At 39.8% G+C, this 16,279-nt stretch overlaps 1 protein-coding gene across 1 annotated transcript; it reads right to left on the bottom strand.

Moving 5' to 3' along the window:
* Positions 1-14,353: 14,353 nt before the first annotated feature.
* LOC118801800 (SLA class II histocompatibility antigen, DQ haplotype D alpha chain-like) lies at positions 14,354-16,077 on the bottom strand. The gene is given in 4 exon segments (XM_036562171.1): positions 14,354-14,497; positions 15,162-15,443; positions 15,826-15,891; positions 15,894-16,077. Coding segments are annotated over 4 exon segments (654 nt in total). The 3' UTR covers positions 14,354-14,375.
* Positions 16,078-16,279: the final 202 nt, after the last annotated feature.

Genomic DNA, 16,279 nt, shown 5'->3' with positions numbered 1-16,279 from the left:
TGAATTTAGAGCAGACAGATGGATGTAGCTGGTGTGTGATGATAAAATCTGTGATAATTCTTTGCAAATATTGCTGTGAGTGAAGTTCAGACAGGCTACAAACTGCTGAAGAACCGCAGAGATGATGACAGTGGAGAACTGGGATTTAAAGTTCATGAGTAACTTCATTCTCAGAAAGCGTCTATAGTGAAGTGAAAGTATTTACGGAACTAAAACATCCCTCTCACGCTGCAGCGGTTTGGAAATTCCCCAAGAACTGAAAGCTTCAGCTCTACCAATAGAAACTCAGTCAGTGCTGCAGCATCATCTGTTTCCAGAGTGAATATAGATTCATACAGAACAGCATCTAATTTAACATCCTCTGTTTCCCACTTATCATTTAGACACCACTGTGCATTCATTCTATATAACCATTATAATACTTTTTACTGTAACTGTGTATTAAACACAAATGCAAAAGTAATAATAATAATAATAATAATAATAATAATAATATAGACTATTTTCCTATTATCATATCTTAAAGATATCCTATAACATTTTCTCTTATTACATGACACTCTTCCAGTTTTTTATAGTTTTCTTTTCGCTTCAGCATTCATCCAGAACCTGCAGAAACAGGATGTTGAAGCCAAGCCAAGTATCAGGTTGGAAAACCCACAAATGCTGAAGTAACAAAGCGAAAGCACTTCACACGGCAAAAACCGGCTTGGCTACTGAGGTCAGACGCCTCTGGAAAGTCCCTTGAAATGTATTGTTATTGTTTGTATAATCTAACCAATTACACCAAACAGCATTACAGAATCGTCTGTTGCCAGGAAGGATGGCAATGCAAACAGCACCACTGCTACTCACAAAGACCTCAAACTGCTCCCCCTCCTGGTCTGAATGCGTTATTACAGTAACTACTGGACAGTGCTTTAGCAGAGAGCACTGGTCTGACAACAAACAGTGGGAAATGCTTCTGTTTTGTGTAGAGACCTAGAGAGAGATTGAGTGAAGACTCCTCAGATGGTTTGTGAATGAAGAGTCAGAATCAGTTGTCAGGATGTGCCAGGTGAAGATATTTGTCCCTGCATGCCAACAAGAACACAAGGTGCACTGATATTACAATCATAAGATACTGTTTACTTATATAGCACTATAGCACAAGATGCAGGTCAAACACCAAAACACACACTTTTTACCAGGGGTGTAGCTACATGGGGGCTAGACAAACTCACTTTCAGGCCAGGCCCACCAGATTCCTGACCGTTCAAAGTTCATTCTTCAATGTTAATGAAACTGTTAGATAGTCTTGTGTTCTTATGATACAGGTGTGATGTTGTGTGACGTTTGAGTGCTACAGATGGCCTGCACAGGTTTCCAGGTAAGCTTTAGTGCTTTATTTATTAATCTGACCAACATTCAAACGAACAGACACACTGTTTACAGTCCTGGGAAAATAAAATAAAATAAAATAGTAGTTTTTAAAGTGACTCCATTAGTGCCTTTACTAACCCACAGTAGACACCAATGAAGAGCAGCTTTATAACAGCATGGATTCCATCTGCTGCCTGTCAGGCCAAACAGACAATTCACAGCAACATTCAGATCAGACTAAATTAATCCTTGCACACTCAATCCCAGTGCTTTTATACCGGAAACCCAGCCCTTAGTTAGGCTCTGGATTATACCACTCTCTCTTAATGAATCTGAATATCTACAATGACTATTTTTATATTGTTATTGTTTGTATAATCTAACAAATTACACCAAACAACATTACAGAATCATCTGTTGCCAGGAAAGAGGGCAATGCAAACAGCACCACTGCTGTTCTCAAAGACATCAAACACCCCCTGCTGGTCTGAATGTGTTATTACAGTAACTACTGGACTGTGCTTTAGCAGAGTGCACTGGTCTGACAACATACAGTGGGAAATGCTTCTGTTTTGTGTAGAGACCAACAAGAAGAATGACTGAAGATTCTGATATCTTTCTAATGTAAGCAAATATTTGGCATTGACCATGTTGACCATGTACAAAAACGTCGGTCTTATTTCTTCTATTGAAGCTCGTGCTCAGACTCTTGGGTGGATTTGATCAGCTCATCAGAGGCTTTTCTACTTGTGAAGTCCATACCAGTCATTAAGCAAAAGGGAGACATACAGTACCAAATAATAAGAAATTCTAAAATTCATCTAAATATTTCACTCAAATGGTTATGCTAATAATGTAATTTGTAATAAAAAATCCTTTGTGTTACACAAGAACGCAAAACAGAAGCATTTCAGCATTTTGACCAGTGGTCTCAGACTTTTGGACTCCACTGTATGTCTACAAAAATTATTATTCACTAAGAATTACTTTTCTTTAGTGTCATTTAAATCCAGAATGTCATTTATTATTTGCCCTATTTATTCACAGTTTCATCGTCAGTTTTCTTTTGTGCAAAACCATAACCAGATTTAAGGCACAAGTAGAAAAAGTACACTAAATGTCCAAAAGTATCTTCTAATAAGAGAATTCAGCTTTAAGGTCAGTCATTGCTGATAGAGGTGTCCAATAGCACACACAGCTTTAGCCTCCATAGAAAAGCATAGACCATTAGGACAGGACGCTCTGGAGCAGCTGCACTAGGCCTAAGGTCACCATGTCCAATGCCAATGTGGTTTAGAGGGGTTTAAAGCCCCCCAGCATTGGGCTGTGGATCAATGGAACTGTGTTCTCTGGAGTGATAGAGCTCCATCCAGTACCTTTGGGATGAGTTGAAGTGTCCAGAACTGACCATCCAACATCAGTACCTGAGCTCACTAATGCTCAATCAAATCCTCACAGCAATGTTCTGATATCTAGTGTAAAGCCTTCCCAGAGGAGTAGAGACTGTTACTCCAGCAAAAAGGGACAAACTCACTATTAATATGCTTCGTTTCAGAACAAACACTGGAGGAGCAGGTAGAGTGAAGACGGACTGAGTGAATACAAACCTTTGGACATACAGTGGAAGTGACAGCTTCATTTCATGCTCCCTGTGACATTCACATCAACTGAAAAGACAACCCAATGGTTAATGTGTCCTCATTATTAAAACTCAAGCCCATATTTATTAAGCATCTCAGAGTTGCAACATTGACCTAAGATCAGATTTTATCAGTTCAGAGAAGTGTGAGCAGACAAAACAGCAAATAATGTAGTTCATTCACCCGGAACAGATATGGGCCTCCGAAAACCCTTTGCATCCAGCTGGTGTCCTCTAGTGTCCTCTAGTGGCCATGTATCTTAATAGCACACACTAAAATTAAGACTGATATTCACAGAGCAACCCTGAGTTAGATGTCTGTTCTTAGATCAGATTTTTCGTATTTATGATTGATATGGTCTCAAAAACCTCATTCTAGATCAGCACGCATACTCCTCAGATTTTTTTGTGAATAGAGTCTGAATCAGACGTCAGGATGTGCTAAGTGAAGATATTAGTCTCTATTGGTTTCAAAACTGCATGCTAACAGAAATATAAGGTGCATTTATATAACTGTAATGAACAGCAGCTTTATAACAACATGGATGTTTCTATCTGCTGGCTGTAAGGCCAAACAGACAATACACAGCAACATTCAGATCAGACTAAATTAATCCCTGTGCTTTTATACCGGAAACCCAGCCCTTAGTTAGGTTCTAGATTATACCACTCTCTCTTAATGAAGCTGAATATTTACAAAATGTTCAAAAAAATATTAGACATCTGTTTTTAAACTGTGTTTTCCTTGGTTGTGGTAGTCCTACTGGTGAGTATACTCATATATTCATTAAATTTATTTAACAATGTTTCATTAATTACAGTTTTTTTGCATGCTCTCCATCCCAGACGTCTTCTAAGGCCTCTAGAAGAAGAGGCATCTCCAAACAAGGCGCCCTTAAAATGAAATTCTGACTACATCACTGGTAAATACTTTTTCACGTGTAAGAAAACACTGGAGAGCCCTTGTTCAAACTGTTTAATTGTTCTGGGTGCCAGACTATTAATACTGGAATTATAATGTTCTGACATTTACTACATTGCTCAAGTTGAAAAAAATACAGAGCCAGAAAAAGATCAAAATAAACAATTCTGGCTGTACTATGACAATCTGCCTAATTGAAGTAGCGTTCTTGCTCATGTTAATAATAAATGGAATTAGATTTTTTAAAGTTATGACTTGATAAATTTGCTAAGTAAATTGATTCATGTTTAAAAGTATCCACGCTGGCGACATCTGGTGGTCAAATCATGTGAAGGAATCATGAAACCACCGCAACGGAAAACTCAACGATTATTTGCACATAATTTAATTTAAGTAGTCATAACCTGAAATAAACATGCAAAAATGTGTCTTTTATACGAGACCTTTATAGATTTGATTTGACACTTTTAAAGTTATAAATGAACAGATCATTTGTGAAATTGACTCATGTTTAAAGTATTCAGTGGTGAGACATCTGGTGGTCAAATCATGTAAATGCATCATGAACACCCCCAAAAAACGAATACAATGACTGGCCTATGATTTATTTTAAGAATAATTTGTTATATCCTGAAATCCTAAATGTATATTTATATATTTGTATAGGTCTCCTCAGACCTGCATAAGTATAGATATTTATACATGTATATGTATATATTCACACATTTCTTTATCTCCTTTCATCTCTTTCTTATTCTTTATTCTGTTGTTTTATTGTTATGTTTGTCTCTTAATACTTAAATGCTTGTTAACAGTCTGTGTGCTTGTCTAGTCTGTATGTTACATGTCATACATGTGTGGCTCACCAAGACAAACTCCTCATGTGTAGCATACTTGGAGAGATAAAGTGATTCTGATTCTAAAAAAAAAACGCTGTCTAGTTGTACAACTAATAAGAGGAAAAAGAAGAAAGGAAAGAATAACAATAGTCATTATTATACATATAATTACTATTATTACTAGTAAAAGTAAAAGTGTGTTTTTTAAAACAGAGGGATTGAAGAATTGCTAATAAACACTGATTAAGATGTGCTTAAACATGTGTACATATTATGTAATTAATACTTTAATGTCATTCATGCTTTAACAGCACAGTGGGCAAAGACACTATTGTCTTAGGGTGCTTTTAGGAGTCCTTTGGCAAAATAATAATAATAATAATAATAATAATAATAATAATAACAGGGACAATAAGTATCCATTTATAAAAAAAAACTGTTTAATCTCTTTATATTTATGTTTTTTTACATTTCTGCATATGTGTATTTCTCAATTTATTTATTTCTGTATTCATTTAGGAATTTGTATATTGTTGTCTGTATTTAGTTACATGGTTATTTAATATTTAGTTATTAGGGGAGGATGGGGTATAATGATTTTTATAATGACTTTTTATAATTCATGATTTTACAGAAAAACAAATGTGTATTTATTCCAGACAGTAGTTGTTGTATATTTAGGGTTGTTGTGGATCCAACTTACCCCCAGGCAATGGTACACTGAGCATGGGGAGGGGAAACGTTGAGCCTGGTGGGGTAAAATGTGTCACATTTAAATAATCTACCCGAATAAAGAACAAAATAAAACCACTCTGTTCAGATTTTTAACTTTTTATTTGAACAGATTATTTCAACATCATACCACATTCAACATTTCAACTCTGACAAGTTTTTACCAACCAGTAATGTTTAGCTTAAACACAGTGATTAAACCTAAACATAGCTTTAACATAGTTTAGCAACACAAAATAAATATATTTAATCTGTGACTGTGTTCCTTTTTGGAGTTGCAGTATTGAGGATCACATTCACAGTTTTCTCTTCTTGCTGCTCCACCAGCTGTAAAAGGCCGTGGTAGTTTCTTCACAACTTGTTTTCTTGGGAAAGATCCATTGTTTTGAATGTGAAGGTTGGCTTACAAAACATAGAACACACTAATTATGCTTATTGATGCTACTTTTGACACTATTTTTTAAAAAAAACAATAACATTTCTCAGTTTCAACATTTGATATGTTTTCTTTGTAGTATTTTCATTTAAGAATAGGGTTTAAATGATTTGCACATCATTGCATTCTGTTTTTATTTACATTCTGCACAGCGTCCCAACTTTTTTGGAAATGGGGTTATAAATTACAGAATTTTTTAATCCTCGATCACTTACATTAAGAAAAAAAATTTCAAAAAGAGGAGAGTTTGTATCCTACTTTCTGGCTCACGCCTAAAGCTTTAGTATGGATGGTTTCTATACCTCCACCCCAGCCGCTTAAACGAGGGCTATGCACATGGCTGTAGCCTGTGGGGCTTCATTTAGACTGAAGTATTCATCGGGTCTAATCCACGTTTCTGTGTGGCACAAAGCATCATGATTATGATCTGCAATAATTTCATTTGCAATGGGGCTTAGATGAAAGAGATCTTATGTTAAGCAGTCCTAGTTTTAGACCAAAGTTACTGTTACTGCAAGTCAGTTTAACTGGTCTGATATTGATTAGATTACTAGAACAAACTTTTCAACGTTTCCTGAGATTTTGTTTCATTCGGGGATCAGACACAGTCTCAATCCCATCTCACCCCTCGCCCCTACCACTTAGCCCCACCCCTCCATTTTGTGCATTAACATCTAGTGGTGTGATGTCCAATTTTAGTTGAGATAGAGGGGTAGGAGGAAGTATCAGGGCTACATGACCCTCCAAATGGAGGTTTTCAGAGACACACAAATGTGAGAATTTTCTCTGTTAAAATTACAATAACCACTGTATTATCTTAGTTTAATGTTATTTTAGTGTATTATGGTCCTTTTCCTAATAGCAAGCAAGAAAAATCGCTAGTAGTTTGCTGATGTCTCGGTAGCTAGCTGGCTGAATTTCCCATTCCACCTTAAATGGTGCAGCAGTTACATTCTGATGCCTCAAAAATCAGAACTGCTGCTCCGTTTAAGGTGGAACGGGAAAATTCGAACAAGAAGCTGGCGAATATCTGACTTCAGCTTAATATCACTGTAGAATTAGGGGTGGGCAATGATAAATTATGATTCCCTAAATGTAACCAAAGTCCAGCAGTGAGGAGCTGAACTTTACCCTCCTCTGCTGTCACTGCAGACTGGCAGGGTCAACTACAGAGCAGCGCTGGTAGCTGTTAATGAAGAAATGTCCTTTTTTTATTTGAGGGTCCCATTTTGTAGGGGAATATTTTAATCATGGCCCTTTGTAACTCAGTTCCAAAGGGCAAAGACACACTTGAAAACAAGGGGTAGGGGTAAAAAACAAGAAATGGGATTCGGCCTAAGTTTTAAACTCAGAAAAGGGTGGAACCTACGTGGCATCTCAAAAAGGGGAATGGTAGAAACGGAGGAAGCATAGTTCAAAGCATTAAAAGCACTTACCTGTCTACTGTCAGCACTACTTACTTACCACCCGTTGGATCCTTCGTTTCCGTGGAAAAGGAGGACACATTTCTCAGCCACACATGAATGAGCCTTCGAAATGGCACAGCCTAGTTAGTCCAGGGGTTCTCAACCTTTTCCACCCCAAGGCCCACCTGTGTAACTGTAAAGAGTAAGCAGCCCACCAAAAAAGAAGGAAAGTTTTCTTAATTGCTCACACTGAAAACCTGCGAATTGGCGCCTGAGAAGATCAGGTCATCAAATTTACTTCAATCACAGAAACCAAAATTTGTAGCTATATTAAAAAACCATATGTTTGCAGAGATCAATAAAGGAGGAAAAGAAAAAATGGTAGATGTAGATGTGGACTGTGAGTTGGAGCTGCAGCCCATCGTGATTTCACTGAAAACACTCTTGTGGCTCCCACACGAGTCATTGTTTGGTCTGGAGTGTCTTTAGTTTTGAGGGTTTTAGCACCTCATTTGTAATAAACCTCACTCAACTCAGTGAGCTTTTGGATCATCTTTACCGGCCCATTATGAACGACTGTCTCCCCCTGGCCTATTCACGCTGCTGTGACACAATCAGATACAATTTATCTTGCCTCAAATTGTATAGTAAGTGTCTCCTTCTGTTTTCCAACCAGAGCCTTCAGCTATCCCTATGCCAGCCTGCACCAGCAGGAGCCTCCACCTGTCCTTATGCCACCCTACACCAGCAAGAGCCCCCACCTGTCCTTATGCCACCCTACACCAGCAAGAGCCCCCACCTGTCCTTATGCCACCCTACACCAGCAAGAGCCCCCACCTGTCCTTATGCCAGCCTGCACAAGCAAAAGCCCCCACCTATCCTTATGCCACCCTACACCAGCAAGAGCCCCCACCTGTCCTTATGTCAGCCTGCACAAGCAAGAGCCCCCACCTGTCCTTATGCCACCCTACACCAGCAAGAGCCCCCACCTGTCCTTATGCCACCCTACACAAGCAAGAGCCCCCATCTGTCCTTATGCCAGCCTGCACAAGCAAGAGCCCCCACCTGTCCTTATGCCACCCTACACCAGCAAGAGCCCCCACCTGTCCTTATGCCAGACAGCACAAGCAAGAGCCCCCACCTGTCCTTATGCCACCCTACACCAGCAAGAGCCCCCACCTGTCCTTATGCCAGCCTGCACAAGCAAGAGCCCCCACCTGTCCTTATGCCACCCTACACCAGCAAGAGCTCCCACCTGTCCTTATGCCAGACAGCACAAGCAAGAGCCTCCATCTGTCCTTATGCCAGCCTGCACAAGCAAGAGCCCCCACCTGTCCTTATGCCACCCTACACCAGCAAGAGCCCCCACCTGTCCTTATGCCAGCCTACACCAGCAAGAGCCCCCACCTGTCCTTATGCCACCCTACACCAGCAAGAGCCCCCATCTGTCCTTATGCCAGCCTGCACAAGCAAGAGCCCCCACCTGTCCTTATGCCACCCTACACCAGCAAGAGCCCCCACCTGTCCTTATGCCAGCCTGCACAAGCAAGAGCCCCCACCTGTCCTTATGCCACCCTACACCAGCAAGAGCCCCCACCTGTCCTTATGCCACCCTACACCAGCAAGAGCCCCCACCTGTCCTTATGCCAGACAGCACAAGCAAGAGCCCCCACCTGTCCTTATGCCAGACAGCACAAGCAAGAGCCCCCACCTGTCCTTATGCCAGCCTACACCAGCAAGAGCCCCCACCTGTCCTTATGCCAGACAGCACAAGCAAGAGCCCCCACCTGTCCTTATGCCTGTAATTTGAGCATACTTTTAATAGGAAAGAGATACAGGCCAAGTTACCACAGTTTTCAAGGAAGCATCCCTAGGTTGAAGCTGTTATGCATTTTTAGTTTTTCACCATGTGATTTTATTTGCAATAAATATTGCTAATAAATTTTGCCTAAGGACTTCAAACACTGTCTCAGGTGACATTACAGAAAATCCCCAGAAAACATTCTCATGTTGGTGCCTTTCCGCCTTTCTATCAGCAGCAACATGCCACCATGGACCATTTCAGCCGAGCTGGAGGAAACACTGGATGTGGAAGTGTTACCACAGTAATACTCCTACATCCACTCTCTCTGTTAGTATCTCTAACAGAAAGGGGGCAAATAAGAAAACTAACATTATTAATAAAAACCTGAAGCCTACAATTGTGTACTAAAATATACATGTCCACAAAATGAACTGTCCTGCCATTTCATACAGGTTGGACTAATTATTACAGGTAATGTTTAGTTGAATAAAATTATTTGATTACTTCTGCAAGTGTACTATGTTTTTGTAAATGTGTTCTCTGAATATATTGGAATGTGGTATCTTGTGTAAATATCATTGCAATTACTAATACATAAAACTACTTCATATGCGAACTTAAGTTCAAGCAGAGGAAGACATCCTGTGTAAACTTCATCATCCTCAGGAAACTCACGCCACTGCACAGGAGGAGAAAACCACACACATGTGCTGACCTCAATACCCCCAGCACCACCTCACAAAGTTGCGGTCTGTTGGATGTCTGTACCAACTGTAAATAACCCAATTAATCTAAATTTAGTTTGGAATAAGGACGTTATGATTAGCACATTCATTGATAGCATTCAAAGTACGTGTAGGTAACCTGATGGACGGATTAGGTGAGGATTCTTGCATACAGCTGCTGATAAGTGCCATAAACAGCTTGCAGAACGTAAGGATTTAGGGCTACTGCACTGGTCATATCTGTGAACAACCTATTTGGTACAATGCTGGCAATTCTAGAGAATGCTAAGTTAACTGGCTTAGGCAACAAAGGTTCGGTTAGCTTTTTTTTCCATTACCTTTTAACAAACTCGGCCACCTCTCTACTGCAAATGTTCTCATCAGGTGAGAGATTTGTACAGTGCCCACAAGTGCACCTGTATAGAAAGAAATGATACCTAATGGCCTAATAGAAGTGTGTTTTTCATAGTTTAATGAAACCTCCATTTTATTCTTTTGGAATTCAGTACATGTAAGAAATCAGGACACTGGTTCATCAAATATGGACCTGCTAGCTGTCACGGTGTTAGTGAATGTTCTACCGTTTTGCCTCCTCTCCTGCTCTACGTTGACCATTTTCTGGCAGGCTAGCATAAGCGGCTTGAGTCAGTGGCTCACACTGGTAGTGGAGAAAAATCTTCAACCTCATAACACTCTCAGTTGCAAAAGTGCCATTTGATTCTGTCGCTCTCCATATTTTCTGGTAGCTAACGTACATACGTTAGCTCTAAAAACACAGCAGCCCAACCCACCTCCCAGCCCCACCTCCAAACCTGAACATCACTGCAGAGCCCCTCTCATTTTTGAGTTGAGCCAGAGGTGGATTTAGCTGAAAATAGTGGGGTGTAGTTACTCTTTAATCAGTAAATGTTAAGAGAAAAACTGAGTTGCCACTGTCAGTAACTGCCAACTTACATGGTCATGTCTGATATGTTCTTAAAATTTACAGGAACACACTCTTCATCCTCCTCAACACATGGTGCATGAAGGTCTGTGTATTTACTGTAGGGAAATGACAGATCCTTAAAGGCTGTTTTACCCATTTTACACTAAAACATGCTTTTTCAAGTGATTTACATCTTAAGTACATCCCTGCTTTTTCAAAGTTAACTATTCTACAGATATTTTAGAAACAACTTACTCATTTCTTTTCCATCTAGTCTAAATTTCTATAATCTAAATTTGTATGACGTAAATCATCACATTTTATGTTTTTTTTGGCTTACCTGTAGCAAGTAGACTTGGCCAGGTTGTATCCAGGTGGATCCTGATTATCCTCAGAATCAGACAGTACTATCTGAAAAATAAAGTGGTGCAAAGGAACTAATGTCCAACACAACACAAAACTGAAAGCAAAAAAAATTAGGTAACATCTGCTTCACTAACCGTCCAGGATTTGTTGTAAAAGGATGTCCTACTGCATCTTTGAAACATGTTAAAATGACTAACAAAGTGCAACAGGGTATTACAGAAATACTGAGATAAAAACTCTTGTCTGAAAAAAAAGTACAGTTACATGTGCAAAGTTGAAAGAAAAATGAAAGTTTTACCAGCTTACAGACAAATCATCCCTTTGACATTAGAAGGCACTTACCATGTTTGGAGCAGTTTTGAGATATTGAGCTTCAAAAATTTTGCCAAAAAGCAAAAAACGAATATGTTTGACAGGTCTCTTTCATTCATGAACACCCTAAATTTATTCTAAATGTACAATATCAAAACCTTATAAAATGTGTAAATGAGTTATTGGAACAGGCCAAATGCAGACAGAACCATCTAATCCTAAGGACTCACTTTCTGCTTGGAATTATATGGTTTTATCTGGCAAAACGTGAAAAGAAGCAACAATTTTAAGGAGCACAAACAGTTTATACTGTTATTTGTTTTAAAACATGAAATTAGTGTAATAGAGTGTCCACATTATCAGAAAGTTCAATTTAATGCTTTCTATTACATAGAAATATGACCTTTATTTGTATTATTTATGTAGTTTTATGATGGTTATTTCTTGTTTTAGGACAAATCATCTTTTTCAAAAGGTCAGTTTACAGCTACTGTAATAAACTGTCCCAACAGGTCAGTCTAGCCAATCAGTATAAAAGCAGTATGAGGTTTTGCTTTATATCAGACATTTCGACTCTAATGCACCAAAATGTCTTATTTTGGGAGAAAGGAGAAAAAAAAGATGGATGAATGAATGAAATAAATGTTTATGATGTAATTAAGCCAATCAATTCAAATGTTCACTATTTTATTACCTTTAAGGCTTAACATTTATAAAATTTAAGACAATATGACTTCTTAAAGAGCTGTAAGAAGACAGGCAGAGTTTCAGCAACATGTTTTCATGTTTCATAAAGTTTTATAAACTTTTCCTGCAGTCACTGAGCAGAGCGGCGATATGACAAAGAAGCAGAACCTGATTGGTCCTCTTGTGTGTATTCAAAGTGCTGACTGGCTCACAAATTATGCTATACCTTATAGAACTAAGTTTTTTGTTTTCTAGATAAAAAGTCCAAAAATGCACCTAGCTTAAAAAAAACACCATACATAATGTTTGAAGTTGTCACAGAATATGAATATGTGAATATCTCAATTTTGACAAAAATGTCAGATAGAACCGTATAAGTCCACGGGGACGAAATGACTTAAATTTACATGTTAGCACTTAACTTTATCCTCTGGTTTGTTTGGGCATACTTTGGTTCTGGGGTTTAAAAACCCGAGGGTAAAAACACAATATTCAATACATTTATATATAGCCTGTATTATTCTTCCTTTATGACAGATATACCAACCAGCCAGCTCATTAAAACCACCTCCTTGTATCTCCACTTTTTGTCCATTTTAGCAGCTCCACTGACCATATAGAGGCACCTTGTAGTTCTATAGTTACAGACTGTAGTCCATCTGTTTCTCTGCATACTTTGTTAGGCCCCTTTTACCCTGTTTTTCAGTGGTCAGGACCCTCAGTGCCAGTGTCACTGCAGCACTGATAATGACCACCACCCAAACAATACTGTCTGGGTGGTCTGTAGCTGTTCTGACCGTTGAACAGAGCAAAAGGGGGCTAAAAAGATGGACTACAGTCTGTGATTGTGGAAGTACAAACTGCTATATGTATATATATATATATATATGTACACACTATATTGCCAAAAGTATTTGCTCGTCTGCCTTCACACGCATATGAACTTGAGTGACATCCCATTCTTAAACCATAGGGTTTAATATGATGTCGGCCCACCCTTTGCAGCTATAACAGCTTCAACTCTTCTGGGAAGGCTTTCCACAAGGTTTAGGAGTGTTTATGGGAATTTTTGACCATTCTTCCAGAAGCTCATTTGTGAGGTCAGACACTGATGTTGGACGAGAAGGCCTGGCTCGCAGTCTCCGCTCTAATTCATCCCAAAGGTGTTCTATAGGGTTGAGGTCAGGACTCTGTGCAGGCCAGTCAAGTTCTTCCACACCAAACTCGCTCATCCATGTCTTTATGGACCTTGCTTTGTGCACTGGTGCGGTCATGTTGGAACAGGAAGGGGCCATCCCCAAACTGTTCCCACAAAGTTTGGAACTAAGGGGCCGAGCCCAACTCCTGAAAAACAACCCCATACCATAATCCCCCCTCCACCAAACTTTACACTCGGCACAATGCAGTCAGACAAGTACCGTTCTCCTGGCAACCGCCAAACCCAGACTCGTCCATTAGATTGCCAGACGGAGAAGCGTGATTCGTCACTCCAGAGAACACGTCTCCACTGCTCTAGAGTCCAGTGGCGGCGCTTTACACCACTGCATTCGATGCTTTGCATTGCGCTTGCATTGCACTATGCGCCTCGGCATCCGCTGACCCCGCTCTGTCGTTTTACGTGGCCGACCACTTCGTGGCTGAGTTGCTGTCGCTCCCAATCGCTTCCACTTTGTTATAATACCACTGACAGTTGACTGTGGAATATTTAGTAGCGAGGAAATTTCACGACTGGAATTGTTTCACGGGTGGCATCCGATCACGGTACCACGCTGGAATTCACTGAGCTCCAGAGAGCGACCCATTCTTTCACAAACGTTTGTAGAAGCAGTCTGGATGCCTACGTGATTGGTTTTATACACCTGTGGCCATGGAAGCATTAAGCATTATTATAGCAGCATTATGCACAGATTCAATGTAACCCTTCAAGTTCGTTATCTCACTACTGTGTCCACCTGATTGAATTCAGTTCTGCTCCTAGTTGTGAAGACAACTTTAGAATCTGAGTCTGATTCTGAGCTAATATCCACCACAGCTAAAAGAAACAAAATCAAAATCAACACTTTAAGTATGTCATAGTAGTTTAAAATATGATGTGTAAAAAAAAAAAGTCAGATCCACAAACCTCTTTTTATACTCAGCCAATATGAATTGCCTCTCTATCCCAGGCACATGGACCACCTCTGTCATGCAGAGTTTTCTGTGATGTTTACAGTCAGACTCTCAGTTACAGTTGTTTCCTTTGACGAGGAAGAAAGTTCCAGCAGCGACTCCCAGCAGTCCTGCAGCCAGACGCGCTATACAGAACACAGACAGACCCACACTGGGCAGAACCACCTGCACATCTGTACAACACACACACACGCACAAACACACACACACAGATAAAAGCCTGCATTTTCTAACAGTTCATACATATTATTTACTGTGAAATGTATAATGCTAGGCGGCATGGTGGCGCAGTGGGTAGCGCTGTTGCCTCACAGCAAGAATGGCCTGGGTTTCGATTCCCGGCCAGGCGACCAGGGTTATTTCTGTGTGGAGTTTGCATGTTCTCCCCGTGTCTGCGTGGGTTTCCTCCAGGTACTCCGGTTTCCTCCCACGGTCCAAAGACATGCAGTCAGGCTGATTGGACATGGTAAATTGCCCCTAGGTGTTTGAGTGTGTGTGTGTGAATGTGTATGTCTGCCCTGCGATGGACTGGTGACCTGTCCAGGGTGTATCCTGCCTTCCGCCCAATGACAGCTGGGATAGGCTCCAGCACCCCACCGCGACCCAGAAGGATAAGCGGTTTAGATGATGTGTGTGTGTGTGTGTATAATGCTTAATATTATTATTATAGTTTTAATTTTATGTGCATAGTTCATTTGTCCTGGAAAAGTTCCAGTGTTCAATCTTACTATCAGGTGGTACTTTTATATGACTATAAGCAGCCATTCACTGTTGCACTCCTGGAGCCATTAATAAATCCATTAACAGGATCAGGTCAATCAGCAGGTATAAACTCACCCCATGTTTTGGTCAGTGGTCTGTCCAGGGCCATGTGCTCCACAGTGCAGGTGTAGATGTCGCCCTCCTCTGGAATGAAGCTCAAGGTGGAGACCAGATTAAAAGCTCCATCATCGGTAGCATAATGTCTGCTAAGAGTAGCTTCTCCAGTCACGTTGACGTTGTTCTTAGTCCATGACACTCCACTCTGTGAGGGGTAGAATCCAGTAAGGTGACAGATGAGTGTGTTTCTAGAGCCCAGCTCCACATCGTCCTTGGAGTAGATTGAAGTTTGGGGGGCCACTGTGGATGAAGTAGTTCATGTTGTATTCATCAACATTTAGACATCAGCAAAAATGGAATAGAATTTAGAAAAAAAATACTAATAAATAAAAACCATGTCTAACAAAACATCCTTACAATACAATAAAACACTTAATTTTGAAATGAAATGTATATGCCCCTTTTTAAATGACTTTTTTTGCTGTTTGATACTTAAAAGAGTTTCCGTAATATATTTGTACATTTTTTTGTCCCCAGAACTCTCAATTCAGACTAATTATACAAGGATTTTTTTAAAATATTTATGATATATTAAAAAGTTTACTTATTTACATATAGTCCCTCTTCTAAGTTCCATTTATTTGTAATTAAGTTTTGTGCTGCAGTGATGCTCATGTCTTACCTTTTGGCTCTGCAGGGTAATTATAAGCTTTTACATAAACATCCAAGTTATTTTTGCAAGATTGTAAACAGTGTTCTCATAGGCTCCTTCTGAACTGGACGAAGGATTTGCAAACTCTGGCATTGTGATCACTATTTTCCCCTGACTGAAGTCAGCGTGGCTCCTCTCTTCTCCATCAAGTCCATACTTATCAGAGCACAGAGTTATTTGGAGGTCCCTGTGCTCAACTGGGGGGGGGCTGGGGTACTGCATGAAATTACATTTATTTCATGCAGTTCAGTAACTGCATGAAATAAATGTAAATTTTTATTTTTTTTTGGCAAAAGCTTCCCTCAAATTAACAGAACATGTGTTTATGATCACACATATTGCTATATGCTTACAATTTACTGCTGAAAGCCAAAAATCTTAGACGCTCTTTGTATTATTTTATTAAAATAATGTTTACAGAGCA

This window comes from Colossoma macropomum, unplaced genomic scaffold (genome assembly GCF_904425465.1).
Source record: "Colossoma macropomum unplaced genomic scaffold, Colossoma_macropomum, whole genome shotgun sequence".
In the NCBI taxonomy this organism is placed as follows: Eukaryota; Metazoa; Chordata; class Actinopteri; order Characiformes; family Serrasalmidae; genus Colossoma; species Colossoma macropomum.
The sequence above is the reverse complement of the archived record's forward strand: the minus strand, read 5'-3'. Positions and strand labels throughout refer to the sequence as shown.